The sequence below is a fragment of the Oxyura jamaicensis genome, chromosome 17 (genome assembly GCF_011077185.1).
Source record: "Oxyura jamaicensis isolate SHBP4307 breed ruddy duck chromosome 17, BPBGC_Ojam_1.0, whole genome shotgun sequence".
In the NCBI taxonomy this organism is placed as follows: domain Eukaryota; kingdom Metazoa; phylum Chordata; class Aves; order Anseriformes; family Anatidae; genus Oxyura; species Oxyura jamaicensis.
The window spans coordinates 7372438-7397537 of NC_048909.1; the positions used below are offsets into that span (position 1 = coordinate 7372438).

At 42.8% G+C, this 25100-nt stretch overlaps 3 protein-coding genes across 9 annotated transcripts in view; 1 reads left to right on the forward strand and 2 right to left on the reverse strand.

The window, feature by feature from the left end:
* AK8 (adenylate kinase 8) overlaps positions 1 to 16009 on the reverse strand; it is a 74925-nt gene extending 58916 nt beyond the window's left edge. For 2 of the 4 annotated variants that reach the window (XM_035341767.1, XM_035341764.1), the window contains exons 1-4: positions 8962 to 9112; positions 6771 to 6855; positions 2706 to 2755; positions 1883 to 1996 (exon numbers count right to left, since the gene is read on the reverse strand). In XM_035341767.1, coding sequence (XP_035197658.1) covers positions 1883 to 1996; positions 2706 to 2755; positions 6771 to 6855; positions 8962 to 9039 — 327 coding nt within the window. In that variant the 5' untranslated portion in view covers positions 9040 to 9112. Of the gene's footprint in view, positions 1 to 1882; positions 1997 to 2705; positions 2756 to 6770; positions 6856 to 8939; positions 9113 to 15823 lie in introns of those variants that run through there. The other 2 variants (XM_035341766.1, XM_035341765.1) reach the window with 2 other exon arrangements.
* On the forward strand, positions 9123 to 15736 carry SPACA9 (sperm acrosome associated 9). 2 transcript variants are annotated; one of them, XM_035341770.1, is made up of 5 exons: positions 9125 to 9253; positions 9672 to 9833; positions 12257 to 12459; positions 12904 to 13051; positions 14531 to 15736. In XM_035341770.1, exons 2-5 carry the CDS (start codon positions 9690 to 9692, stop codon positions 14537 to 14539), a joined length of 504 nt encoding a protein of 167 aa, XP_035197661.1. In that variant the 5' UTR covers positions 9125 to 9253; positions 9672 to 9689; the 3' UTR covers positions 14540 to 15736. The 2 variants fall into 2 exon arrangements, with proteins under 2 accessions (XP_035197660.1, XP_035197661.1); XM_035341769.1 differs by lacking the exon at positions 14531 to 15736 and having other exon boundaries at positions 9123 to 9253; positions 12904 to 13367.
* A 2092-nt stretch (positions 16010 to 18101) lies between the features above and the next one.
* Positions 18102 to 25100, reverse strand: part of TSC1 (TSC complex subunit 1) — a 28102-nt gene continuing 21103 nt past the window's right edge. For 2 of the 3 annotated variants that reach the window (XM_035341752.1, XM_035341750.1), the window contains exons 18-23: positions 24551 to 24733; positions 24061 to 24171; positions 23375 to 23497; positions 22220 to 22407; positions 21945 to 22106; positions 18102 to 21190 (exon numbers count right to left, since the gene is read on the reverse strand). In XM_035341752.1, coding sequence (XP_035197643.1) covers positions 20698 to 21190; positions 21945 to 22106; positions 22220 to 22407; positions 23375 to 23497; positions 24061 to 24171; positions 24551 to 24733 — 1260 coding nt within the window. In that variant the 3' untranslated portion in view covers positions 18102 to 20697. The remainder of the gene's footprint in view (positions 21191 to 21944; positions 22107 to 22219; positions 22408 to 23374; positions 23498 to 24060; positions 24172 to 24550; positions 24734 to 25100) is intronic. The other variant, XM_035341751.1, reaches the window with a different exon arrangement.

The window sequence follows — 25100 nt, forward strand, 5'->3', positions numbered from 1 at the left end:
ATTCCTCTAACAACATTAAATTGCGTTACATGATCTTCACACCAGACTTCCAAAACCACAGTCTTAATTTGTGCTTTTCCTCTTTCAATTTATTAAATTGCTTTGGCCAGGACTGCAACTTTTTAATGCCCTGGTTGTATCAAAGGCTGTATAAACAACTATTGTTCTCCTCCTGAATAGACATTCAAAACCGATTAGTGTTGATGGATGTTATATACACTAGAGGAGTCAAGTTTACCACTTTCTTCTGCAGAAGCTGGGGTCAGTTACAGCAAAAGCAGATTTAGCCAGCAGACATGAATCAGCAAGAGAAAACACAGCTCTTGAGATGATACTTGGCCTACATTTTAAGTCATTGTAAAGCTTCTATTGATTCAGAGGAAGCAAGGATTTCCCTCCTAGTTTTAGGAGTTACATATGAAGAATCAAACTCGTGTAAAAGAACAAAAGAAATGCTTTAGTGAAGACATTCTTCTGGCATTTAACATCTCAAAAACAAAGGTGCAGTACTGCACAGTACTAAAACACCAACAAATTCAGCTCTTCAGGCACTCCTTACTACCTGATTAGCCTTGACATTTTTGACTTTCATCTTCCACACTATCCATCTTTTTAAATCAAATAAGCCCAAAATGACACCCATGAAAGTACGTCTGTATAGTCTGAAATATGTTAATAATTAGAGTAATTAAACCAAAGGGAATTTTTGTTTTAAATTCTCCCCCTTCTAGGATGAAATTTATGAATATAGTAAAACGATCTTTAATAATCAGAACTAAAATTTCAAAGTACATATTCTCAGTAAGAGTCATTTTCTACCATCCTAGCCAAAAGCAAACCTTTTCTCCAGTAAGTTCAGTAAGTTCAATGAACTCTCAGATCTTTAAATACATCACTTGAGCTATCTGCAAAGTTCACTGATTAAGTCAGTGTAATAAACACTATTCTGTTTTCAGCCTAGTTTTCTAAAGAAATAAATTACGAAATTACACTATCTACCATCTCAGCAAATTTCAAATCTGGCCAATTTAAATCAAATTTAGCAGAGTGTAGAAGTCTTACAGATATGAAATTCTTTCAATTTTTATGAAAGTAGGTCATGAGGTAGAATAAATCAACTCAAACTAGTAGACTTGCTAGGGATGGTCACAGAAAACCAGACTTCCCTTCTGTGACCCATGGAACACCTTGACATCTGGAGAAAAGAATCAGTTAAATGGGCAGGAATCAGAAGCAAAGATGCTTCTGATTCTACCCAGGAACTGAAAGATCTTCTGAGTCTGCTGTTATTGCCTCGGCTTGAAAGCTTATACGTTTTTCAATAACTGACTGGATTGTCAATTAGTTTTGAGTTAATGCACCAAGTTATTTGTGTCATGCTACAGAGAAATCAAATATGCACAACTAAGTAGCCCTGTCAGATCCAAAAATTTTCTTTGTGTACATATTTTCCATAGCATTTTGTACTGAAAGAAGACTAAGAGATGAATGCTTATTTTATTGAGATTACCAAAGATGTGGAAACCATAAGATCCTTTGTTTAATGATATAATGAAACATTCTTTAAATGGTGTTGTGCATTCCTGGACTTTCCTCAATTTCACCACTCGTGTGCAAGGTTACTCTACATTTTCTTCCTCTCCGGGCCCTAGTTCTATGCCTGGACACATTTTTATCTTAGTTCATATCCTCTTATCTAGCAGAGGTTACCCTTCTCTGAAGGACCCTGCACCTACATAGACATAAACCAATGTACAAACCACCATAGATACAGGAATATTTACTCTGATCTGCTCAGCTCATAGCAGTGGAAAACATGGGAATGCCATATAATTCTTTTTCTGTGGCATGAGAACTACCATTATTATACCCTCTTACACACCTGTTTTCTTTCTTTATATGCCTTTGCTTCCTTTGTCAGCGCTAATGTTTCCTCGAATAACAAAGTCTCCTGAGAGATACGTATGGCATCCAAATGTTTACAAAGCCGCATTGCCTGAGGGAAGAAAAAAAAAATAATACAGGATGAAATATTTGAAAAGAAAATAAAGCATTTTCTTTTCAGAAGACTACAGAAAGACAGAGTGTTTAAACAGACAGACTACGTGTGTAACTTTAAACAGTTTCGTACAAAGATGTTCAAGAGTCTACAGCTTTGAGTAAGGCTTTTTTCATCTACTGTACTATAACATGGATTTTAAAGAAGAAAGCAGTCTTCCTAGCATGCACACACCACCACCGTCTGTGAAATTTCTGTCGTTAGCTTTCTCTGTGGATCAAATACAACTTCAAGATTTTCAATTAAGTGGTACCAGTCGACAGGAGAGACAACTGGCCATGCAAACAAAGCAATCAGCAATATAGGAACACCACAAATACGTACTTATGGTACTGCTCCCAGGTTAATTAATCCTGCTAAAAAGTTGGATAAAAAAAGCACGCAGAGTTCCGTTGCATTACAGCAGCATCACTACCATTACATGGGCAAGTTCTTGCAGAGCTCACTTGAAGCGTTTCCATTTAACTTGTACGGTAAAATACAGGCATATCCCTATGAATGCCGTTCTTCAGCTTGCCTTGTGCTCTTCTATCACTTCACTAATTCTGAAAACCATTTTCTCAGAATAAAACTTTCACAAGTGCTGAGCTCAGTAAAAGTAAAAAGGTAAGCGGGCAGTATTATAACACTGAAAGAGCATACTTACAATTGTAGTTTTCCCAGAAGCAGGTGGACCGAGTATACAAATTCTTGGAGCTACAAAATGAGAATATGTGAATGCTAAGATGTAGAACAGCAAAAATCCAATCAGTTTCCCACTATCCCATTGTACAATATAAATGTAATCACAATGAAACAAGAATTTCAGCTGGAAATCTGCCTGAATGGAAACCTCATGACTGGGCTCCACCAAGAAGAAAGAAAAGGCAAACACTAAGTCAGTGCCAGCTGGGTCATTCTTTAATCTCCATGGTTAATGAGATTGATACCCTGACTAAACATGCCATTTAAGCATATATCTATATTTGTCTACCAATTCAAACAGATAGCTTACTGGGTGAACCAGTGCATAAGATATGAACATTTCCTTATCTCAGTTTGGCTTTTATTCCCAGAAGATTAATTCAGACCAGATAAATTTTGTGGAAAAAAAAAATAAATTAAAAAAATAGCTTGCACATGCAGGACAAGGCAATTTAGAAGTGACTATTATCATAATCATAGAGTGGTTGAGGTTGGATAGGACCATCATCTAATTTCTTCTCTCATTCTCCTTACTCAGTATGGCAGTAAACACACTATTTGGCAAAGCTTTTGGCTCCCATCACAAAAAAGCCCCAAACTTGATGTTTTAGTTTCAGCTAAATAGGCTGTGTCAGGGTTCAGAGAAGATTTAGACACTGCAAAATTAAGCACTTTTTCTCTACCCTTTGACAGCTACCTTCATGTTCTCAAGTCATCACTAAACGTCATTTTCATCCTCTCTAAATCCTGTGTCCTACTGCACGCCCCTCTCCCTTCCCTTCTCCGAGGCAGGAAGGTGGGGAAAAATTCATCCCAGACCTGAGAAATTCTTAATCTTACCATGGTAAGATTTATTGGGAATGAATAAGAGGCAGGATAAAACAAGGGGAAATGGAGTAACTGCTACAAAAGTATTTGGGACTTTTTGCATGAACACACCTTGGGTGGCAATTCCTTGAGCTGTCATTTTATATGAATACCTTTGATGTTTTACCATTATACTTGGGGAAAAAAGCAAACACAAAGTAAAACAGATCATATACAGAGGGGACTGATGAGCATTTACTGGGAGTAACACAGGTCAAAACAAAGGAGGGATCTACTAGCACCCAAACCTCTTCAGCTCTTGAGAACCGAGAGAGATACAGTGTCTGACGACAGCAGACACGGAAGGATGTGAAATGTATTTTTATAAGGCTTTCCATGCACTTAACAGTTATTGGGCAGGTGCAAATTTTAAACATACATGAAACCCAAATTACGGATTCATCTTTACAAAGTTATCTGACTTGGAAGGTTTAAGAAAAACTCCCCCTTATTGGTTCTTGCAAGTGCAACAGAACTAGTACACAATGTAGAAAAATACTTTAAAAGGATACATCAGCTGTTTTTATCACCTAATTTCTTTCAAATGTAATGTGATTAAATCCTAGTTTTTTTTTTCTTCTAATCTAACACCTTGAAACTCCAGCCCGATACTTAGGAATTATTTATAAACAGCGTCATAAAAGAGTGCTCGGGTGCCAACACTAATCAACTTCTTCAAACCACTTCAAAGAAAATCAAAAAACCTTTCCATCCACAGATCCTTTTGAGGTTTAACTAGGAGCATGATTTAAAATTCACAAGAAAACCCTTAGGTATTGAAGCTTTAATACACAGCTTTCTTGGACAAACGTTTGATAAAAAACGAAACATACCATTATATACACCATATCATGCTTTAATATTGCCCAGGGCTACTGTAAATGCTCACTTTGTACTAAATCTGGTTTTCTCTCTGCTTAGTGGCTTGCAGCAGATGGGGCAGTGTAATTCACTGATTTACTCATTTGCACACTTGTAAGACTCTTCTAAAGCATTCTCCCTAAACATATGACACAAGGGCACGACCAGGACACCACTGTATGTAATGTTTAACCCCCTCCAATCAGCAAATGGTCAGTGTTTAATACGGGAGGTCTGGACCAGCAGCTAAATGAAGTGAGGAAAATCTGCAAAATGACTTTTTCTTCATTAACAAATCATATTTTATTCCATGCTTAGACTTGATGAGCTGTTGCTGAATTTACTTTTCCAAGCATTCTTTACTTTTAACATTCAAGGATGCTTTCAGTACTAAAAAAAATAATAATCTTGGGATAATGCAAAATAACAGCTGGACTCACTGAGTTCCATTTTAGTCCAAAAGAGTCTATCATTAATATTAATGCAAAAAAAAAAAAAAAAAAAAAATGTTTAACTTGTAAGGAAAATCTTTTGTCGAAGAGGAAAACTTCATAGCACATCATGAACATTCTTGCAGAAGTTTGTTACATTTCTTCAGAGGTATAAGAGTAAAGCAGGAACTCACAGAAATGCCACTTGGATCTGGAAAGCGTTCTTTGCTAACACAAACCGAGATAAAATGTAGAAAACGAGCATCTTTGTATATTAAAGAATTATCAGTCGTCACAGGCTCTTTAAGGTTTGCAGAAGGATCACATGAAAGAACAATAGCACAGGGCACTAAGTACACACATTCAGCACACATTTGACCTAGGAGCTTTTCAAGACAGATGTAAGCTATAATCATTGTTAGAGTTGTTTATATTTTTAAGAGTACTTTAGATCCTATTATTAATTAAAAAGGTTTTCTAACTTCACACCTGGGATAGATGCAATACTTCTTTTCCACACATCTCTGTTTGAAATTTTCTCTAGGGCTAAAGCTGTCTAACAAGGCAAGATCATGAAAATTCATTGCTTTACTGATGGCTCTAATAAGGGTTTTTTTTCTTCTAAATAGTCAGCACCTTCTGCCATGATCAAAAAGTAAAATCAACTCAGTTACAGATTTCTGTTACATTATTTTCCATATAATTTATTTCTAAAACAACATTTAGGCTCTAATTTTAATTGGAGTGCCTTCCCTTTCTTAATAGTCTTTTTCCAGACCAAAAGCAGACAGCATTTTTCTCTTGACAAACAACTGCTGTAGTTCTATCTTTAGCCTCCAAGTACTGAAGTCACGAAATCAAAACCTGCCTAATTCTGGGCAAATGATACCATGGGGCTTAAGGACAAATGTTAGATTAATGTGAGGAAATGTTATCTGCATTCTACCAAACTGAAATTCTTCTGCAAATTTTCCACGGGTCTATAAAACAGATTGATTCCACGTGCTGCCCGTATCAGAAAAGGCTGGACATAATTTGCAGAATGTGATTTTTTTTTTGGATACTTAGCAGCACTTCAATCTACATCCATCTGATCGCTACCGCTACGTATAAAGAGCTCACAGCACCTCCAGTGATAATGATTTCATTGATGCCGCAGCAGAACTTTCATAATGGTTTACTATGGTTTTAAAGAAACATCAAAGCAACATGACACCAGCTGTTCCTGACAGCTCATGCAGAACAAAAATTACAGTTCAGTTGTGCATATCCAAATATAATCTGCCTAAGGGTGAACAGTTTGTAAATCAAATAATTTGATTGAGCCTACATGCTTTTATTGTGCAGAATAGAGACTTCCTATTCAATTTACCAGGTTTTGTTATACATCTGTGTAGGCACACTCACTGTTCCTTCATCTGAGATGCCACTGAGCAGTGGAACTCATTAACAACAGCCAGTAACTAACTAATCAAAAAAACAGAGAATCTGCCAGCCCAGGTAGGATGGGAAACCAAATTTACACCTGACAAAAGGAGTAATTAGTGAGCTTAAAGACAACAGGAAATATCAGATGGGGCACAGAATGCATTAATAATTGATACACCAGAACTCTTTGTTATTCCCTTAGAGGGTTTCATTGTTATAACTGTTAAAGTGCATTTTTTATTAGATTACCCCACTAAAAAAAAAAAAAGGAAATTAAAAAGCATCTCATTTATAACTATTCCAAAGTGCTCACTTTTTTTTTTTCCCTCAAGATGTGGTCTGAAAAGTTGTATCCATCATTTGCCAACTGAAGTGCAGTTTCTAAGCAGCTGTTTACAAATGTAAGTTGAAGCGTCTGTGGTCGCTCTGTTTTCACTTACCATCGTCGTTATTTCGTTTTAAATGGTCTATCATAAACTGAATGGGATCATCTGGCTTATGAATCAGTAGTTCTTCAACCATGTTCTGAAAATAAATAGGGCAAAGTCAGAGGAAAATTTAACGTAGCTATGCAGTTGTGATATATTGCAATTTAAGGCAGTGTAATGAGGAGGATCTTAAAGAGTTTATAAATGCTAATTCCTTTTCTCAAGTCCCTTTCAATAAACAGGACAGAGAACATGAAGCCTTTAGTGGAGGCTGAAAAAATGAAGTAAAACTTAGTTAAAAAATGTCAAAAAAAAAACAACAACACACAAATATTTTCTTTAGCTTATTTATGATACAGACACACACCAGAAAGGTTTGGCTCGAGCAGTCTGGTGTAGGTAAGGGTTCAGTCAACACTGACAAAAACCATACAAGCAGTTTCAAAACCAGCCAGCTTAAATTAGCATCTCTTCGGGGCAAGTTAAACCTCTTTCTCAAGCACATTCCCACAAGTTTCCAACCAGCCTAGAGGACCGCAGGATAGATGAGACTTGCAGAAAACACACAAAGCCCACAACCAATCAAAACCACAAAAGCAGCACATCTCAGTTCTTTAACCCTGCTGGTCTTCCTCCTGCATGAAAACAAGGGGGGGAGAAGGGTTTAAAGCCTTTCTCTGAATGACTGTTTTGGATTCATTTTTCTTATTAAATGTTTGAGGTTATACGGGGCCTTGCTTAGCTCCCACTGACACCAGCGGCGTTCCTTCTGCTGATTTCAGCAATGACTGGCAGGGAAAGGAATAACACTAAGAAACACTAACTCCATTGATTTTCTTATAAAACATTTCAGCACACCCAAGGATTCTGTAATTAAAACTAAACATCAAACAGCAGCTAGTGTTCTTGCTTAGATTATCTACTGAACTGCTTACACTGGCACAGAACATCTTTTTTTCTAAAAATCGGTCATAACACTTTTATATTTGAAAGTAAATTCTGCAAAGTCTGTATACTCCATGAAATTTTATACTCTAGCCAACTGATCGCCTTTTATTGAAGTGGTCTAATTTCCTTTTCTGCTTCATTCACTTCATGAGAATAATTAAACCACTCTATTTTGTTTATGAACTGTTTCACATGCAAATTCTGATGCTTCCAAGCCTGAGTAGCAAATAGCATAAAGTATAAAATTTATATTTTTATTGAAAGTTCATTTTAAAATTATTACTTTCCAGCATCATTGATTTAAACTAAGAAATCTGAATTTGGCACTACAATTATCAGTGGCTTTAAAAATAAAAGACCTCAAAAATTTGGTCTTATCACGATTCCAATTTGTTCAGGCTGACCATGATTGTTTCTCCCACTATTCTGTGCCCACGTCCCACCACCACTTACACGCCTGCTTAATTTTACTCACTTCTGCTACGCCGAGTTTAATTTTACATGAGCAATTCCATTAATCTCTGGGGAAGGTTCACCTCTTGGGTCTCAAGTTTTTGGTTTTGAATTTTGAATTTTGTCAATGTGTAAGTGTAGGATAATAATTTCAAGCTGTGTTTGTACCGTTATATTACTACAACACAGCTAAAGCATGAAGAGAAAAGAACACTGCTCGTAAAACCCGTAAGCACTTTACATAGCATGAGGTCCTGCTCCATTACGTGCTTCACAATGTGAAAAAAAACACGTTAAAAAAATAATTTAAAAAATAAAATAAAGCCACACTGGTCATAATAATCGGTGTTGGAATTACGTGGGGAAATAAGATAGGGAGAAGAGAAGGGAGAAGGAGAAGGGAAAATAAGCTTTTGTTTTCCACTGAGATTTGAAGAAGGCCTCACAAAGCCCGAGGTGGAAGGGCGAGGGGTCAGCACCGCTCCCCACAGGGGCTGAGCCTCCCCCGGCTTCATCCCGGAGCAGCCCCAGACCGAGCCCTGGACCCAAGGGCTTTCTCCAGACCTGCAGCACACAGCACAAAATCCTCTGGGGCCGGCAGTCTCCTTGCTGACCCCGCCCGCCCCGCGGGGGCTGAGGGGGGCTGCTTTTCACCCTACAGAGAGGCCCCGGCCCCCCCTCAGCTCTCTCCCCGGTGCCTTTTGCGTCCGGGGAGGGGGGTCAGGAGGACACCAGGACACCCTTCCCGCGGCCTCCTCACACGGTCCCGGTGCCCCTCACCCCGGGGCCCGGTCCCGTTCACCTGCAGGAGCTGCCACAGCCCCCGCTCCTCCGCGTAGGCTCCCGCCGACAGCAGCCATGGCGGGCCGGGGGCGTCCATGGCCTCCCTTAGCAACCGGAGCCGCGTTGCTAGGGAGTGGCGTCACCGCCTCGCGACGCGCACGGAAGGCGGTGACGTTATCGAACGGCGACGGCGGCGCGGTTGCCAGGGAGACGGCGGCGGCTGTTGCCAAGGCGACGGAGGCGCCGCCGAGCTTGGGGGGAGCGGATCCAGGCCCGGCCCCGGCCCCGGCCCCGCCGGGCTGCCTCGGCCGGTGGGGAGCTGGGGCGAGGGGAGAGGACCCCCGGTCCGCTGAGGGGCCCCGGGAGGCTCGAGGGCTCGGGGCTGGCGGCGGCCGGAGGGTGTCGGGACGTCGGGGGGTGTCGGGACCAGAGGGGAGTGTCAGGGCCCGGGGCTTCTCCCCTGGCTGTGGCGTCTGACTGCCAGGGGACCCTCTGCGCTATCTGCCTCTTTTTGCAGCAGCATTACCACCTCACTGACTGGCTGGCTGGCTGGGGCCCGGGGACCGCAGGGCTTTCACACAATATATTTTCTTTTCATGTTTATTTTTATTGTTTTAATAAAGTTTTCCACTGAGCTACATAATTCCAACTCAAGTGAAAGATAAGAGTCACACATGTAAAACCGCATAATTTCTAAAAAGTAGCTTATTTTCTCTCCTTCTCTACCAGAATCCAGGAAGGGGAAACATGAACGAGGTAAAGGAGGCTCTAAGAACCATAGAACAGCACTACAAGCTCTTCCTACAGCAGCAGTTTACGTTTATCGCAGCGCTGCAACACACCCGAGAGAACGCACATGACGTGATCAGACCCGTGGCGAGCATCAGCCAGGTACAGAGCCCTCGGCACAGAGTTCTCTGCTGATGGGCACGGGGAACAAGGCAGCGCTGCCACGCGCTTGGGTCTTGTTCGGTGATGAATAAATGTTTTTCCTAAGGGAAGATGAGCCAAAACTTGCTTCTGACATTGGTGTGTAGCTCCGCAAACCAGTGGCAAAAGATTAAGTAGGGGAGAGAAGTGACTACGTTAGACTTTCCCATTTACAGAGAAGGAATTACATTGCCCAGCATCGCTTTAGGACTGAGTTTAATACTGTCATTTCAGTTCCGAGGGGTAGCCAGAAATATAGGGTACAAGACACAATCAAACCAAACCTCCTTCCCCAGCCACACACGGAATCTGTAATCCTTAACTTGCAGTAAGCAGCATGCTCGCCTCTTCCCCCCGGTACTGGTGCTGCTGTATCTTTCTATAGTGCTTATTAAAAGTAACGGCTGCGTTACCGAGATCGGATGATGGATTGAGGGCTGAGAGTCCCAGGTGGGCTAGGTGTTTTCTGGGCTGGTAAGTGAATTGTCTTGGAATTTTTATAACACGGGATGTTTTAAGTAGTGCAAAGAACTTAGACCACTGGAAGACAAAGGGGGAAGGAATATCTGGATAAAATTAGAATTGTGGATGTAAGAAAGCAGAACCCAGGCTCAGAACCCAGATGCGTGCCCAAGTCAGAGTAAAAGCCAAGCTCTTATTAAGATAAAGAAACTGAAGTGAGCTGCTTGTCTTTTCTGAGGGCTGACTCAATTCTAACACAGGGGCTTTATTCATAACATTGAAGAGGATGTGGGCAGGCATTAAACTGAACCATTTTTTTCCAAAAATAGGCATTGAGGTTTCATATTGCATTATTCTGTTCTCAAACGTGCTGATATTTCAGAAGGATGGAGCAGGCTTGGACTCCTTCTTGGCAGGGATGGAAGAACTGCTTTTTGTGGGGGTGAGACCTCGTAGGTAACACTTCTGCAATTACCTGATCCACAGCATCGTCTGTGACATGGTAACGTGAGCTTGGTGGCAGCAATGCTGCATGGGGAGCCCTAAGTGTATAACCTTGCTACCTTAGGGGTAGGGTGGAAAAAGGACAAGAGCAAGGGACTGGGGAGAAGGGGGAAGAATTGGTGCAGCACATATTGGTGATCCCTTGTGCAGGAACTGAACCACTCCCTAAGAAATTTCACGGGGGACGCAACCAGACAGGAAATGGCAACAGCTCCTTAAAGACTTCTGCAGGGGATAGGGTACAAAGTCAAATCCCAGGTGGTTTTGTGAGACAAATTCCTCCGTCACTTGCTTCATCCACAGACTCAGGTGACCCAGCAGGTCCCTGTGCTGCAGAGCTGGCTGTGCTCGGGGCATTGGTCCTGTGCAGGAGCTCTCCCTGAACTCCCTGGGCTGCAGCTCAGGAGCCAGCAACTGGCTAATGCAGACCTGTGTGGTCCTTGCCAGCCATCGCTCACGTTGTCCTGGTCCCCATCCTGGGTATGCAGGTGCATCAACTCTCTTCTGTTGATACTGACAGAAAAGAGTCCTGTAATCCTGTCGGTGAACAACCAGGCTAAAATGCTATTCTCTTTAGGACTATTTCTGCACACAGCAACAATAAAAAAATCCTGCTGCTCACACGGACACAACGCACCGTGAGAGGAGAAATCTGTAGCGGAAATGGACCCGTAGGGGCCTTTTTTATTTTTCTTACAAACCTGCTGAGAATTTGCCCAAGTGCATTGCATGGCTTTTCTGTATGCACAGGCTGTTCCAGTGCTGGAACCGTTCCTCTGCTCTTATCCTGAAATCTTACAGAAAGCACTAAAGGTGTTAGAGTCCAGGCAGGACTGCCAACCAGCCGCGCTGTGCTTTGTATTCCGACCACTCACGCCTGAAGTGGCTGCAATGCCTTTGGAGAAGGGACTTAAGCTCTTGGCATAACGTCTCATCATACAATGCCATTCACTCTGGGTAACAAAAACATTCCAGGGAAATAGAGAATGCCGTTGCTACAATTGGTTAGTGAGGACAATTTAGGTTAAATGGCTTTAATTTGGCGTTCACATCTAGCGGTGCCAAATAACGAACCATGGAGAATGCGCACACATGCGAGCACATCCACGCTATTACTCCAAAACACTCCCCAAACACTCCAAAACAGCGTGGCCACTGTCCCCACCTCCCACCCCACTCTATTCAAGGAGCTGTGGCAGAGGAGACAAAACTCACACCCAACCTCTCTCTGCAATGCTCGGAGAAGAGCTGTGTTTTTGGCTGCAGCAGTCCCATGCTTCTTTAAAGAGGGACTCCTCAGAGTCAAAAGAGAAAAGCAGCTTCTCATCGCTAACCTGAGCACCTTTGCAGCATATCAAAATGTAATTAATGTAATTTAATGTGCGTGACCCTGTCTTTCCCCATGTTGTACTCCACAGGTACAGTCCTACATGGACCATTACTGTAACAATTCCACGGACAGGCGTATCCTCACCATGTTCCTAAACATCTGTAATGACCTAAGCAAGCTCTGCCACAAGCTGGAAGCCGTGCATCCTGGTAACAGCACAACCAATGGCATTTTGGAAAGATGCAAGCTGCTCCTTAGCCACAGCAACGATCTGAGCACCATCCGAGCTAAGTAGGTCTTGCCATCAGCTTAGTCTCCTTGAGGCGATTGTCGATACTGGGAACAAGAACACTCCTACTTGACTTCTCTGTTGGTTTCTCTTATAACACCTCTCTGGCTTTAGTGAGGATAAAAGGCCCAGTTTACAGTTCCAGCTGTTGTGAAAACATTGCCAACCTCCACCAGCAGAAAGGGATTTGTCTGTGTATTTGTTCATTTTACTGGTGCGTGGAAGGGCATACACAGGCAGGTCAGACCCTGAGGTCACGTGCAATGATTAGGCAGTTCGATCCTTCTGGGTCCTTTCCAACCAGGGATATTCTACCACCTCTTCCTCCCTCCTGTTCCTGCTCTTTGTAGAGTTCATTTCCGTGGGGCAAGGGTTTGTTCATGCTCTTGAACACCAGGGTTGCGTTGCTTGCAGTGCTCTGCTGATTGTGGCCTTCTGTCCCGCAGATATCCCCATGATGTTGTGAACCACCTGAGCTGTGATGAGGCCAAGAATCATTACGGAGGGGTGGTGAGCCTCATCCCCATCGTTCTAGACTGCATGAAGGAGTGGCTATCCCACACTGAGAAGCTGCCACGGCACATGCTGCATAATGTGAGTGGGAGAAGTGCTCTCTCTGAGAAGAGGGCACCCGAGGATGAACCAGCTAGGGCAGCCATTTCCCAAAACCCACTTTCTGTCCACCCTGAAGCTCAGACCTCAATTAGTAACAAAGATGGCAAACAAACGCAGGGGAGTAAGCATGTCAGAAAGAAGCACCCGAATGACACAGAAAATCACAATGGGAAACTGAAAAGTCCCTGGAAGCCACCTGGGAGACATGCCTTTTAAGGGATGGAAGTTCATGCATCTCCTGCTTACCGCCTTTAATCAGGTGGCTGATTAAAATCAGTGAAATGAATACTAGAGATCCAAGTTCTGAAGAGTTACACCTGTCAGCTAGCTTTTGACAGATATGTACTCCACTCTCCCTTGCTGCTCTTTCCTCTCTCCTCCTACAAGTCATATCCCAGCAGCAGGAGCTGTACCACACACGGTCACTTTCACAAGCATTGTGGTGAGAGCAGGAATAGTCAGGAATAATCAGGTTCTAATCACAGATACAAGTCTCAGGCAAGCTACCCAGAACAGGTAGACAGACTTTCTCAGGCTTCTTTCTGAGAAATCACCACTCACTCTCCAAAGCTGGAGATGTGAATAGCCAGCATGTTTGAAGGACATGATTGCAAAGCAGCAAAAGCCTCTCAGTAAGGACTCAGAAGCGTGTGTGACATTCACACTGGGCTTATCACTGAAGTTCCCTCACCTGTGCTGATCCCATTGAAATTGGCTGGTCTATGGACCAAAGAATCAGTGAGTACAGGACCCTAACGATGTCTCCCTTGCATACCATTGGCTACAGAAAAGGCCAGCACGCTTTAGCCACACTGCCTGGGCTCTGCTGGATTCTTGCCTCACCAACCAGCACGCACTACACAGAACAGTTTCCCTTATGCCTATTTTGACTCCTTTGCTGTTAGCAGCTAGAGATATAAAGGAGGACAACCTTAATTTTGCACCTGGTTTGGTGTATTGACAATAACCCAACTTGAATAAACGCCCCCTTCCTCCCCAGACCTCTGCAAAGCTAACAGGAAGCCTTTTCCATTAAATGTGATTTAGGGAATCTAGGGGGAGCAGAGAGATTGAGAAAGCTGTGGCCATTTTCAGATGGTTCCTTTTCAAACTGCAAGCTAAAATGTCTTTCCCTTTTTCAAGAAAAGAATCTAGCTTATTTTTCAAGGCTGTGATGATGCCTAATTAATTAAAACTGAAAGGCATTTGGAATAGTCTTGTGCTGCTTTTATAACAGCACTTTGCAATTCCAGCGCAACGACTTTATACCAGTGCTGAACACAGCTTGCTTTCCAGCCTGCTTAGGGAGGGTCAGTGGAGTCGCAGGCTCTCCCCCACTCCCTGCAGCCAATATGCATCTTTTGTGGTGCTTTCCTTCAAGCACAGTTAACTACAAACTTAGGATCTCAATAACACAATGTCTTCCCTGTATCTGACTGCTCTTTTCCCCTCCCACAGGCAAATTAGCACCTGTTCTTTGCTTCCTGCTGGAAGACACTCCTGAATAAACAAGTTCCCTTTGCATCTCTCTCAGTTTGCTAAAATTGTGGAAAGCTTTTTCCTTAAGATGACCAGGTTTTGGCAACACAGGCAAAAAAAAAGAAGGGAGAACTAATGCAGAGGAGGGAGCACAGGAAGGAATGATAGCTCAGATGAAATAGAAAGTATTTTCAGGAGCATTTTTACTCCTCACATTACCCCATGTTCCTTTACACTTTCTGTCCTTCCCCTAACTACACATGCCACTATACAATATCCACTCTGGAGAAGGGGCCTGTGTTTGGGAGACATCACGTCCCAGCTGAATTGAAACCTGGTGAACTTAGAAATGATAACAAAGCCTGCTGAGGTCACACAGATTCTTAGGCACCAAGGGGGTCACAGACAGCAAAATGTGCCTGTTGCCACCTCAGGCTTTATTTGGGAGGTCTGCTGCAGAGGTAGCGTTACAAAGAAAAATCAAAGTTGCTCAGAGCTGCCCTTTAGTGTTTCATGTTGCAAAGACAAGTGTCTGATAATACCGTTTTAGAAAGTTTTCCAAGCCAAGTAGGTGCTACGTTGACTGAAGGATGACAAGTATTGGGACACAAGGGAAATTTCTTCAGATACTGTTCCTGGCCTTCCTAACCCTACCTATCACTGTGTTTAAATTTGACTATGCAGGCTCTGATCAGACCAAAATTATTCTCCACTTTGTAGTTCCTTTTCAGCTTCCACAGTGCAAGGCAGCACAAACTGCCAGTCAGAACAGTCCTGTCAAACCTCGGCTACCTTCCACACCTGCTGTTCAATGCTCGTTCATACTTGACAGAGGTTGTGACACATGCATGAAACACGCAATTCACAAATTTTAATAATTATTTCTAACCCAGCTCTATCTTTTCAATTGGTCTTACACGGACAAAAATTTAAGACACTAGCAGAAAAATAACTGTGTGAAACTCAGAGTCTGAGGTTTGGTAGTGACACGACCAAAATCTGTTGGAAGACTGCAAAGTTAAACCTCACAAAAACATCTAGACAAATTACTTAATTTCCATACAAGTTCTCCTCTTCCAGAGTGGATGGACACTTCAAAGGACAGAAAGATACAGCAAGAATTGTTTTTCTCTATTACAAATCAAGCTGTTTGAAGAATTTACATAAACAGGATGTAAGTGCCAAGCAGAAGTGCAGAACTTTTACTTTAGCCTCTGAGAGCATCAAATCGCAAGACACTGGGAAACCAGGCAGGGCACCAGACTGACTTACCCCGACATCTGTCAGCCAGGCCAGGAAATAAACACTGCTTTTCTTTCAAACACGGCAGCGGAGACCCAGGCTGGTAGGAGACGATCACAAAAAATCCTGGCGTTTGTAGGCTCTGTGATCCCCTTGATCTGCAGGAGGGTCAAACCCGACCTTTACCGAGGCGCAACCGAGAGGAGCCTCAGGTTAAATCCCTGGGCCCAGCACCTCAGACGCTGCCCCCGGGCCCCGCTCGGCACCCGAGAGGTTACCACAACCTCGGGAGCTACGGTGGCCTCCCCGGGGCACGGGGGGAGCTCCCCGGGGAGAGCCGGGCCCCGGCGGCCCCCTGAGGGGATCGGGGCCGCTGCTGAGGGCAGCCGCGGGCCTCGGAGGGCCTCTAGCGGCCGCCTCGGGGAAGGCGGCCCGGGCCCTCCGCAGCGCCCTTCTAAGGCAGCCCGGCCTCGGGGCCTTCTTCGTAAAAATTTCCTGAAGGCCGTTTGCTTATAAAGCGCTCAAACAACCCGCTCTGCTCCCACATCCTCAAAAGGGCTTCGCCACGTTAGCAGCACGCCGCCAAAATGGCTGCTTTCGCAGGCACACAGATGCCAGCCCCCCCTGACTGCTTTCACATGCATTTGGCTGTGCCCCGTCCTGTTCAGTCACCTCGCTGCCCTGTGAACACCTCATAGCCCACAGCGGCTTTGTCTCTATGAGAGTTCTGAATTCAGCTGGGGGTGGGCACAGCACCCATTGAAACCGAGCTTTTGGTCAACTGTCAGTGAGGGACACCCAGAGCCCTGACAAAAACAGTACTGTGGGGCACCGAAGTTCACCCAGTGAGGCCAAAACTAGAGGAGGCCCTCGGCTTCAAGTGGAAGGTTTAGCCAAGTAAAGATCACATATGCCAAAAATCACAAAAAACATCAGGTCAAAATTAGAATTAATTATTGTCTGAAAAGTAAAGCCCAGGTGCACACTAGCTCAGCTCCACCTGCCAAGCTGTCACTTGTGTGAATGAAGTAACCCAGCTCCTGTTGCTTCTCTGAACTACTCTGTAACCACTTAATTCTCAAATTCAGGCCATTGTACCCGTAGCTAAGTAGTTCCAAATAAATCAAGATGAACCAGCAAAGATGCTTAAAAATCAGGAAATAAAGTTATTTCCTTCACTAGTGTCTACTGCATGCTTATTATTTACAGCTGGGTTTATGAGCCACGAATCATAGCGCTCAGCATCCATAAGTAAGCAAGGTATTTTCTTTTTGTACCCTGGTGGACGTACTTCTGTGGGTAATATTACCTAATTATTTTTACACTGGTAAGTGCAGCTTTTCACCTTTAAGCTTGTTAAGGGATATGCAAAATGTATTTAAAATGAGGCAAGATCAACTTTCTGCTTTGCTTTCCTTTCATTTACACCATGCTGTAAAACTTACCCCATTGCAGAAGGCTGAAAGCCAGCTTTCCCTATCGCCTAGCCCCAAGATAAGGTTCAAGGTAACTTTTACATAAATTTTTCTATTAAGTGCTGTTGTTCAGCCAATGTGTTTTCACAAACAGACTGTACATCACTTGTGCCATGCCTTTGTGTGGGTTGTTTGAATTTAAGAATTCTACTTAATTCCATAATTGCAAGGCTGAGGTTCATGTATGAATTTCTAAATTACGTTGAGCAACCTTTCATCTATTCATTTCTTTGAAGAGAAAAATACAGTAAGAAACACCAGTTAGGAGGGCTGGGAGGAGAGACAGGCAAAACAAGAAAACAACCTTAACCTAATAGGTCAAGCTTACAGTGAAATCAACTCCCAAATCCCCCTTGGTTTGAGGAACTGCCCTGTGTACTCTTCAGCAGGGTACAGAAGAGGGAAACAAGTACGCAGGGACAAAGCAAGCCACCCAGCTTCTGTGCCCCCAGCTTTGCAAACAGCAGTCTGACATTTTCATCCATTAATTTCTCTGTTCACTCTGTAGCCTCTAGCCCATGTAAACAAATCCACACAAAGCTAATATGCAGATGCGCTGTACTGAAGTGTCTGTGGTTATTTTATGGATTATACTGTCACGTCATTGTTGAGGTTGTTTTTCCACAGAAGATAAAAAGCCATTAGCTCCACACAGAAAAGTGAGCTTCTAGTGAAGAACCCCATGCAAAAAGGGGCAGACCCACTTACCTGCTTGGTACTACTCAGCACACAGATTGTGGAAGATGCTTCAATGCTGAGTTTGTTTCTCCGCGTTTTGTCTCAGCACACCTTGGTCCCAAAGAGAGTGGCTCGCAGGGAATTTAACACAGTAGTGCAAAACAATACATTTTATTTGTTCACAGTTAAACACAAGCAACTGCCTTGACATTTTAGAATCTAATACGGACAGCAAAACCTCCTTTTGGTTTAAGTTCTCTTTAGCTTAGGATTGTACCATTTCCTCGTATTTCATATTTATGGCATTTAATGTAGATTGTTTAACATGCTTACAAAGAGCGAGGCAGGGAACAGATTAACTTGACGAAGACAGCAATTTTAGATTTAACTAAAAGCAGTCAGTTAAAAAAAAAATATCTGTTTCCACTTCACTGATGGGACCCCTTCAAACAAACTGCAAGTTAACTACATACAGCAGATACATGATTTTTTGACTTACAAAAAAATTGCAAAATTTGTTCCTCCGTAATCTTTGTGGTCCATAAACAAACCTAAAGTGGTTTCCGTTACTATCCTGGTGCTAAAATCCTTTTTAAAAGAAGAAAAAAGCCACCTCATCAATGAGCTTGCATTACCGCCAGGGCATTTTTGTAACCCACAACAAAAAACCGCCTCTCCTCAGAACAAGTGAGGTCATCACAGAAGCAAGACACTCTTCTGGGGCTTGGCAGAGCAGGATGGTCTAAAAACTCCTGCAACACAACTCCACCCAGCAGCTGAGGCAGCCCTTCAAGGGCCATGTGCAAACCGTTCAACTCCTGGTGCTTGGATCCAGTGGGGTGAGAGGCAGGAAACCTCCAAATCTTACCAAAACATACGCTACCACGTTTGCTACCACTAAGTCTTAGAAAACCTATAGACATGTCGACAAAACCAGTCTGTCACTTACAACCAACTCTCTATTTTCTATTCCATGCAGATTCAAGCTTTGACTAAACCACTGAAGTTCACTTTTACTTTCAGAGTTAGGACTGACCAACCGAAAGGACACTGAGAATAACTTAGCGAGGCAGAAATGTATTTAGACCCTAGGTGTTAAGTAAAAAGTGGAAATGGGAGGCAAAGTAGTGTCTGGCACACGTTCACATGCCACCAGCCCCTGTGACAGACTCCTTTTGCTGTTCAGGTTACGAAGGGAAGTGAACTACAAGTGCAAGTGTACTTGGCTTTGATTTATATTTGAAACAATTCTTCAACAGCAGCTGCCACCCACAGAACGTTAAAGAAAAGAGACGTGATGCAGGATACCTGTGAAGCCTGGTATGTCGAAGTATGCCTGGACCCAGACATACCCAAGGTTTAAAATAAGCACACTGCCTTCCTAACCGCAGGCTCTGTTCTGTCACGAAAGAGATTGAGTCTGACCACTGACAAGCCCTGATCCTGCCACCCTCCTTCACAGAAGGCTCATCATTGACTTAAACATGATTAACACGGAAAGGCTTCACGACAGAATTCAGGTTTTCGTTTCAAGCAGGCTGCCTCTTCAGTCTTGTCCTTGAAGGAGACGGGGGTGAAGGGGACATACCTAGAGCCAAACTGACATTGCTGAGCTGAAAAGCGTGCTGCAGGTAGAGCAGAACTGCACTCAAAGGAAATTGTGTTCTGTAAGTCAAGCCTGAAAACATACTCCCAGGAAATAAGAAGCCTATTTCTCAGCCTTGGAACACAGCGGTCTTGCTCAGACCAGGAACAAAGACCAGAATTATGAAGGACATCAGGCAGGACAAGTATTTCCCTGATTAAAGAAACAAATGCTCTTTGCACATCTTTGTGAGCTGCAAATCTTCATTCTACATCCACGTTCTGCATGCTCTCCCTATTCGAATAAAGCTTCCTCTTCCTTCTTCTCCCACCCCAATAGCTTTCCCAAATGAACCAGTTTGAGGTCAGTACCAGTCTGTCAGGCAAACACTTAAAATACCAACACGATCAGAAGCTAGTGTTTTAACAAGTCTTCAGCATATATGGTCTCTGCATTACAAGCTCCAGTTCCTTACCAAGTGTCTGTTCAAAAGAAACTTTCCAAGAAATGTTAAGGACAATATAAACAACGATTATGAATTAGGGCAAATGAATCGTTTTGCAGAGGTACACCGTTCCTTAAACATTTAGGTATTCAGAGTCCAACTGCGTGAAGACTGGGCTCTGAGGGATGTGGGACAGTGGACAGGTAAAATAGAGACCCTTGGGTGAGCGCACTAGAAATTCTAGTGCTGCTCCTTTCCAGGATGAAAACAACCGAAGTCACCCAGACAGGCAGCACAATGAACTGCTCTAAATTGGAAGCTGGCAAGGAAATACAAAGCATTCGTAGTAGACTCACAAATGTTAATTTGGCCTCATATTGCACTCAAGTTCATAAATGCAGCCACTCACTGGGGACAGGGAGAAAGGGGAAAAAAAAATACTTGCAAATGCTAACAGTTGTCCCTTCAAATTAGAACACGCTGCTAAAGACTGAATTTGAGAAGGAAGCAAGAGTTAGGCTGGGCATTTCAATTCCAGACCCCAAAATCCACTTTGCATTCATTCAGCAGCCTTCTTCCATTACTGGACATCGATCCTATTCCGCTGCATGAGCTAGCTGCTCAGACCAAAGAAACATAAAAGCTTTTAGTTAAACTTGCATTCACGCCTCCTGTTCTATGCCAAGAATATGAAAATAACACTGATTGACTATCTTCTTTTTTAACTGTGGTCATGATGAGTTTCATTGTAGTCCATGATATGAAGCTGTCCAACACTGCTTTCGGGGATCTTAGGCGAGAGGCTGTTATTGGGGCTTGGAGGGGCCTTCGTCTCCATGTTGGGATCTTTACATAGTTCAGTCTTTAGAGTATCAGAAAGGCTGTTGATGGTTCCACCCTGCTCATCACACTGGCTCTCACTCTTGTTGCGAAATAATTCTCGTGACTTCATTCCAAGGAAGCTCTTGGAGCTGGGGAGTGAACCTACAGTCAGTGGGACAGTGGTTGAGGGCTCCAGCAACATGGATGTCTCCCAGCGATTGATGAATCTCTGGTTCTGGTTTTTCTCTGGGGTGGAGAGCTCACTGTTGCTGCCACCCTTACTGCTACTACTACCTCGAGTACTGGGAGGTTTGGTTTCTCCATTTCTACCAATGGTTTCTTCACTGTATCCTGCCACAGCATCTGCACAACCTTCGTTACCACAATCCAACCTGGTTTGGAACAAGAGAGGGTACAGCGTCAAGGAAATGGTAGCAACTGTTTACAATGGAAAGGGAAACTCTAGGGAGCACAAGCCTTACTTTCCATTTCTGCAACTGCATATATACTTCAGCAGGCCTACACCAGCTTTCCTTCCGCAGTTTTGTAGCAAAGCAGAAGCCACAGAGAGCAACCAGGCAGGTGTCACACTGAGCCTTGCAACATCCCACGTTTAAAGCCCAAAGCTGACAATAATCCCGAAGCAGAACAGAGCTGTGTCCTGACCCATTACGGAAAAGGAAAGTATCTATACATTGTCCTGGGGTTGCAGATCTTTGCCAAATAAGCTGTTACCTACAAATCCGCTTGCAGTGCAAGAAATTATCGTCATGCTGTAGAAGAATGTGGTGTAGAAAAAAAAAAGGTATGATCTGAATGAAAGTACAACACTACTCAGGTGTTTTAGGAAGCAACTACTTAACAAAGGCATAACAATTTATAGGCTAAAGAGACCAATCTACGAGACAAACTGGACGTTTGCCTCAAAGTGTGAATAATGTTCATCTATCGGAGAAGTATTTCCTAAACACTGCCAATTTTGACAGTGATTCTCAGTAACCCTGGAAGAGTCCTGAACCAGATTCAGTCTGTAAGTGGGAAATAACAGAAATATTTTGAGATGATGCCTCCAAGTGCTAGGGATTCCCCAGTGATAAATTCAAAAAACTGGTGACGAGTCCAGCATGTTTACATCATTGCCCTTACCTTTCTTCTGCTGCTTCAGCTGCTTCGGTTTTTTCATCTTCAAGTTTTTTCAATAAGCTGCTCTTCTCCAACCGGCCGAACAGATCCAAGATCTCCAGCTCAAATGCCTGGGTGATTCTTTTCTGGGCCCTGTATCTACTTTCTACTGCTTGCAGCTGACCTCTGAATGAGAAGATAAACCAAAGCCCATCAGTTCCAGTTTCTCCAGATTCTGCCTCAAATGTAACACTGCACCTGTCAACGCACTGCTAACATTTTACATAGGAAATCCCTACCTTGCTTTGATTTTGACATCTTCCAGGTATTTTTTTTGCTCCACAAAGAGATGGTCCTTTTTAGAAAGCTGAGATTCCAGTTCAGCTATCCGTTTCTGGGAAGCATCAAGCCTTTGGCTTTGCTGTTGAACACACAATTTTGCTTTGTCCAGTTCTTTCCGATAAGCAGCGTGCAACATTTCAACCTCCTCAAAGGAAAGAACACAGTGTTAAAGTATAATTTGTCTGTTGTTTTTATTAATATTTAGACACGTTTCTGATGCTATAAATAGGCACAGTTGAAGCAGGATGGACTAAAAGCATTTCTGAAAACAGAGAGAAAGCTGGATACTCTGAGGATGCACACTACAGTGAAAACAATTATACATCATTGGAATTTATTAGCACGTTAATGTTCCTTATTAAAAAAGTTTCAGCAAAGTAAACTTGCCAGTTCTGCACCAGATTAGACAACCTTCATTTTAAGACAGTTTTTGCAACATGACCTTCATTAAATACCAGTAAAAATGTTGGTTTTTTTTTTTTTTTGGCTTACTATTCACCTTCTTCAATTACTTGCTCTCACGCAGAAACAGTTCAATTGCTGTGTAAGTTACTTGCTTCTAATTAAAAAATGTCTCTTTGAAGTCAGGAAGTAAAACCATATGAACCACAGAAGTTTGAGTAAAGTTGGTACCAGCTCTTAATAAGAAAGCAACCAAGTGAGAAGAGGAGTACTGCATGTTTTAGAACAGCATCTCACACAAACTGGTAAAACCCTGGTTAAGAACCTTCTACAGATTCCAGCAATACTACTCCACGTTATGCACTTTCACAAACAGGAGAGCCCAACGTTACTTTACCTCCAACAGTCTGCTGTCAATTACAGCAGGAACACAGCAACCTACTCGATGTACAGCAGTGGCATGAAGAAATAAGTAAGGATTTACATCAGGTGGCTAAAACTGACTTCAGGTGTACCCTAACATACCCTTCCTAGCTTTCAAAAACAGTGCACTGGAGAGATTCCGTAACCACACAGTGCACAAAAAATATCTGAACAGAAGGCCAACAAAATGTTATGAAGCATTTCCTTTATTCTGACCACAAGGCTGAGAACAACTTGATGACGACTTCAAGCAAAGTATTCCCAAAAGGCCCCATCTGCAATTGTACCTTTGTAGTGTCTGTGTGCTTGTGCTGCAACTGCTCCAGGTACAACTCATTGACCTCCCCAAGAACCAGAAGTTGTCTGTTCAAGAACTCCATCTGCTGTTGCACTGATTCGCTGTTGGAAAGCTTTAAAGAGAAATTAAACAGATTGAAGCACTGAAATGAATAGTTCAGCAGAGAATCACAGCTGGCTCGCACTGTGTTCACAGGGTATTTTTATAAAATAAGGGAGACAAATACAAGAATGCAACGTACCACAGATCTTAAGTGGTTAAGAAATGAATTTTCATAAAGCTCGTGATAGTCTATAAAGAATTTCGCCATACAGGCATTGCTTCCCTCAAGACAACCAAGCTTTCATCTACATGAGAAGTCCATTTAACTTCCAATATAAACACCATTTCTGTGATGCCAAGATTTAGCAGAGCTTTAACACAAGTTCATATTGCTCAATCTGGGAATTCCTACTGTGCAAAGATCAGCCAAAACGAGAAGTTTCAGAAGCCTTTGATCTGAGTTTAGAATTTCTTCACCACAACACATTTCTGTGTGTTGTTTTTGCGCAATGAGTATCAGATTCTATGGAACTAAGCACAGGCTTTCAGAACAAGAAAAAGCACCTGATAATAATCAACAGAGAAAATAAACAGAAAGATTCAAAGGGACTCTGGAACAGTGACTTCTCTTACCTTTTGAGAAACTTGGCTAAGCAGCAGTTCTGTGTGACACACCTTGTTGTTAGCTTTCTTTAATTCTAACCTCAGATCTGCAATCATGTTCCGGCAGTCCTCCAGCTTGGTCTGTTCAAACAAAAAAAACTCACTCAGGGTTCTAAGATTTTAGTAAGGAGTAGCAATGGCATATGGCTGGAGGGCCATAACCACCAGGACCATAAATCAAGTTATACTGAGCGCTTGTGAAAGTTCCAAAGCCAGCTAAGAAACCGCATTTTCTTATTTCTAAATCAAAAATGTAACAAAGCAGACCTACAAAGGGACAATGACTGTCCAGATAGGCATTTCCAATTATGCACTGTCTTACTCTGAACTGGGACAGTATCTCTAATGGAGATATGTAGCTTTCTCTTAGATATTTCATGCCACGTCAACAGGAAGGTTATTTTTAAAATCACAGTAAGGAGACAACATAATTTAGTTCAGCGTTCTGTCTGCTTCATACCTGCAATTCCTGGCTCTGGTTGTAGAATTCCTCCCGGTCATGTTGCAGCTGCCTGATTTGGCTGTGAAGCTGAGACACTATATTTTCATGTTCCTCCTGAAACTGGTGGTACCTGGCCTGTTCTTTCTGCAGACTCAGTTTCAAGGCCTGGATTTCTTTTTCCTGTAGTTTCAGCTGGTCTTTCTGTTAAGAACCCCATAGCAAGCGTCAGGCAAGCCATCTGTTTTATCAGGTAGAACATCTATCCTAAGTCACTAGGCTAAGGTGAAACTGTAGATCGAAGTAGCTATAACATGGAGGTACAGAATGAAACATGCCTAAATTGGTACTGTGATATTCTTCGATGCACTTGTAACATTGAATTTTATCATAGTAAGTAACTTAAAAAGAACACTTGAGTTTTCCAAGTTTTTCCTTTTCTACTCCTAGGCTGAGGAACACTAAGTAACTCCACTAACTGTGGAACCTTTACCATTATCCCAAGGGTAACTGGCAGCAAGAGTTAAGCATGGAGGCATCCATGGATTCAGTCCCCTACAGTTAAATGGAA

Bases quoted from the DNA above. Each gene is read 5' to 3' on its own strand.
- SPACA9 (XM_035341769.1), top strand. From the start codon at position 9,690: ATGAACGAGGTAAAGGAGGCTCTAAGAACCATAGAACAGCACTACAAG. The intron at 9,834-12,256 runs GTACAGAGCCCT...TGTACTCCACAG, and splicing joins CCGTGGCGAGCATCAGCCAG to GTACAGTCCTACATGGACCA. The intron at 12,460-12,903 runs GTAGGTCTTGCC...TCTGTCCCGCAG, and splicing joins CTGAGCACCATCCGAGCTAA to ATATCCCCATGATGTTGTGA.